This window comes from Nannospalax galili, unplaced genomic scaffold, assembly GCF_000622305.1.
Source record: "Nannospalax galili isolate Female #2095 unplaced genomic scaffold, S.galili_v1.0 scaffold1037, whole genome shotgun sequence".
Taxonomy (NCBI): Eukaryota; Metazoa; Chordata; class Mammalia; order Rodentia; family Spalacidae; genus Nannospalax; species Nannospalax galili.
The window spans coordinates 442,717-446,690 of NW_008340043.1; the positions used below are offsets into that span (position 1 = coordinate 442,717).

The following is a 3,974-nucleotide window of genomic DNA, read 5'->3' on the forward strand; positions in this document are numbered from 1 at the left end:
CATGCGGCTGCCACTCTGCTGCTGACGTCTGAGGAAGGGATGTGCAGACAAGACCCCTGTTGTAGCAAAATCCACGTTTTCATAAATACCTCCCCCGAAAGACGCCAGTGTGTAGCGGTACCTTCCCCACACATGGCAGTCAAGGGCAAAGTTGATTTAAGGGGTCACCTATCAGTAGCCTTAAAGAATTTCAGCTGCCAAAATATGCACAAGGTCACCTTTGGTTGGTTCGTTCTTTTTTTTTTTTGTCTCTACCATGTGGCCTGGCAGTATGGTCTAGACTTTGACATTTCCCATTCGGCATTTAACTTGGTGGATAAAGGAGGCACAGTGAACACTTAAGAGTCCACACTGTAAAACAAACTTGGACATGATTCCAAGAAAATCTAAGTGACCCTACTTTAAGCAGTAAAAAGAGACCTTCTGTCCTCAAATCATCGTTTTATTCTTTAAGTATTAGCCTCTGCACCCTGTGGCAATTATGAGAACGCAGAGCCTCCAAGGGGAGACTTGCTGACAGTGTCCTGAAATCCCTCCAAAGCACACAGGGTCCTGTCACAGAAAGCAGCTCCCAGCCTTCCGTGACACGGAGGATGAGTAGAGCATGGGCCAAGCATGAGGCCGAGCCCTGCAGTTCTATTCCCAGCACTGCAGAAACAGTAACAAGAGAGAAGGTAAGAGGGCCGAGACTGGGCTAGGGGACAGTCCTTATTGCTCTGTGTACCATAGGACAAGGGCAAGTCAGATGCACTCCGGCGTGAGGCTCCTTGCCCAGCATTTACACACAGATACAGCTCACCAGCATTCTCAAGGGCAGCCACCTGCTCTCTCATACAAGCCGATAAGCACTCTGCAAAGCAACTTGTTTCCTAGATACCACTCTATTATTCAAAAACAACAAAAACACAAGCAGAAAAACAAGAGACCTGGCCAATCACTCCCACGGTTTGTGGGGATCATAAGTCCATGGAACCAACTTGTGCGACGCAAAAACCCCAACCCCGGCATATATACAACCCTCCACATCCCTGTAGAACCACAAACATCAAGGGCGTGGAAGGTGAAAGGCAATAACAAGAACATGGTCCTCCAGAAAGCTCTCCTCACAATGCACACAGACGCACTTGCTCCTGAATGGGAGGGACGGCAGAAGAGGATGAACACAGACCGGGACTTTGGCTCTGGAAAGAGGCACCTCTGCCAGTTTACCTGTCAAACCCCTGGTGTGCTCTCACCTGGACCCCAGATGACACACAGCACCCAAGTGCCACCTGCTTCCTGGCTCAAGTCTTCCAGTAAATTGTTTGTTAGCACAACACGGAACAGAGTGAAGGAAATGGCATCTTTCCAGACCAAACGGAAACGGGAATCACTGAAGGCCAGTGGCCGTGCAGGCACAGCTTTCAGAAGCTGGCCAAGTTCCAAAGAAGAAAGAAGTTGGGGAGAACCACCCAATAGCCCCTCTGTGAGGTGTAAGGATAAAAAGCCAAGTCCAGAGAGTAGGAGCGCATGCACAGTGAACCCAAGGGTCTTGCCGTGTACTGCAGATCAGCCTGGAACTAGCTATGTAGCCCACGCTGGCTTCAACCTGCCTATCCTGCCTCTGTTTCCCATGCTGGGTTGACAGGCTGCACCACATGCCACCTGCAAGGGTCTGTGAGAGAGGAGAGCAGTGTGCCTCACCAGGAGCTCCCCTTTAGCTGCTGAGGTCCTGGGAGGAGAGAAACCACAGTGAGGGACTGAACAAGATTTCTGGGAGGGGAAGGGGTGTTCTCTGTTAGCCCGTGACATGCCCTGAATCTACTCCCTTCCAAAGTGACAGCAATTTGGGAAGGACATTCTTGGACAGCACTTAACCGAGCTCTTGTTTGCCACCCCAGTAAATGATCTGATGGATTAAGTAAGTCCTCACTTTGAAGGGAGCCAGCTATAAAATTAAATTTTAGAAAGGCATTCTACATGGCTTATTTACAACTGTACTTCTTCAAGAAGTGACTGTTCTGTGTCTAGTCCCCCAAACCCCTCCCCTCCACCCTCAGTCCCCACCCAAAGCAGGTAATTTTTTTCAAAATAGGAAACCAGAGTACACCAGAGCTGCTAAGGATGGTGTGGCGGTCTGCCTGCTTCTGGCCAGCGTGGCCGGGCCGGGGCGTCCTCTGGGCTCCACCGGCAATCTGTTCACAGGGGCATACAGCTCAGCTTGTCTGGGGTTCTGGAGGTTGTGACTGAGACAGGATCTTGGGGTAGGGACAGAAGAGCAGCAGGACAGACATCTGTCTTGTGGAATAGAAGCCAGTGCTGATGATGGTGTCCCCGAGCTGCCTGTCTCAGTGGGCCCTACAGCAAAAGGCGTTTGTGCGTGTGCTCTGTCACAGTTTCCTGGAAGCCGGTGGTCCTGCGTTCCTCTCTTCCTGTCCTCATCCTGTGTTGACCCCCAGGCTGGCGCATCAGGGCGCCTCCGAGGGGGTGATGGGTAAGTGAACACGGCTTCTCTCTGCATCTCAGTACTCAGTCACCTGAGCCAGCTCGGGTGTCAAGTTGACAGTTATGTTCTTATACAAAGCGTCGTATGTGATATTTGCAAAGTAGTTCAGGTTGTTGAGACCGTCCAGCACTTGCCTCTCCTTTGATTTCCTCAGCAGAGCATACCTGGAAAGCCAAGGACAAAGTGGGGCTCAGAGCCAGGACCCCAGCTCCACAGAGCCAGAGCAGGCCAGCCTTACAACCGTACCTCATTTAACGACCCCCCTAGTCCCAAGTAGAAACCAAACCTTGGTTATGTCCAGTCACAGCACGGGGATGCCCAGGAGACTATACACAGACCAGAACACCAAAGGTCTCCCTTGTCACTCCTAGTCACCTCCTAGCCCTGGGGCTGGGTGACTCCTGTTCACGTGGCCTGTCTCTTAACTCCTCTAGCCTCCAGAAGATCTAACTACCTAATGTCACCAGTGGTGTCACACTGCTAATCAGAACACACACACCTGTGATGCTCAATCACACAAGCATAGTGGTGTGACCTGAGATCCCAGCACTTAGGAGGCCAAAAGCAGGACAGAAAGTTGGAGGCCAGGCTGGACTATGGAACAACTCTGCTTCAAACAGTCAAAACAAAAACAGAACAGCCCTAAAGAAGGTCAGGGGAGGGACTGTGTTCAAGCCACCTGAAGGACATCTGCATAAGGAGTTAATAAAAGGGTACCAACCTTCCCAGAAACTGCACCTCTCCTCGATGGTGGTGAGGAATAGACTTGTATTTCCCTGTGTCTCCTTCGGGCCGGCTCACAGAATAGCCTGCATTATGTACTCTGAAAACCAAAGGGACGGCTATAAGACAGGCCCCATGCTGCTGACCTGAGGCCACCAAACTAAAGACACCCAACAAGCCTCCCTGGCGACAATGCCCAACAAACACCTCCTCACGCAACTTGTAACTGACCCACTGGCATTTAAAATTCAATCAACATGTCTTTCCTGTGTGTGGGTACACGTGTGTGTATGCGTGTGCATATGCATGTGTAGAGGCTAGATATCACCATGAATGTTATTCCTTGGGCACCCTGCACCTTTTCTTGTTGAAGATAGGGCTCTCTCATTAGCCTAGAGCTCACCAGGCAGGCTAGGCTAACTGGCCAGTGAGCCTGAGGGATCTGTCTATCTCCACCTCCCTAGCGCCTGGGATTACAGACATGAGACATCATGTCCAGCTTTCATTTTTTAAAAATATATATGTATTTTATTTCTTGTTTTAATTTTTTAAAATTTTATTTATGGGACTGGAGAGATGGCTCAGCGGTTAAGAGCACTGACTCCTCTTACAGAGGACCCAGGTTCGTTTCCCAGCACCCACATAGTGGCTACAAACTGTCCTTAACTCCAGTTCCAGCGGAATCCAAAGCCCTCTTCTAACCTCTGCAGCATTGCACGACACAGGTGCATTCACATACATGCAGGCAATACACTCATACACATGA

At 50.3% G+C, this 3,974-nt stretch overlaps 1 protein-coding gene across 1 annotated transcript in view; it reads right to left on the reverse strand.

Annotated features, from left to right (window-relative positions):
• Positions 1 to 235: 235 nt before the first annotated feature.
• The window catches only part of B4galt5 (beta-1,4-galactosyltransferase 5), an 18,862-nt gene continuing 15,123 nt past the window's right edge, over positions 236 to 3,974 (reverse strand). The window contains exons 7-8 of the mRNA XM_029564384.1: positions 3,207 to 3,308; positions 236 to 2,649 (exon numbers count right to left, since the gene is read on the reverse strand). Coding sequence (XP_029420244.1) covers positions 2,502 to 2,649; positions 3,207 to 3,308 — 250 coding nt within the window. The 3' untranslated portion in view covers positions 236 to 2,501. The remainder of the gene's footprint in view (positions 2,650 to 3,206; positions 3,309 to 3,974) is intronic.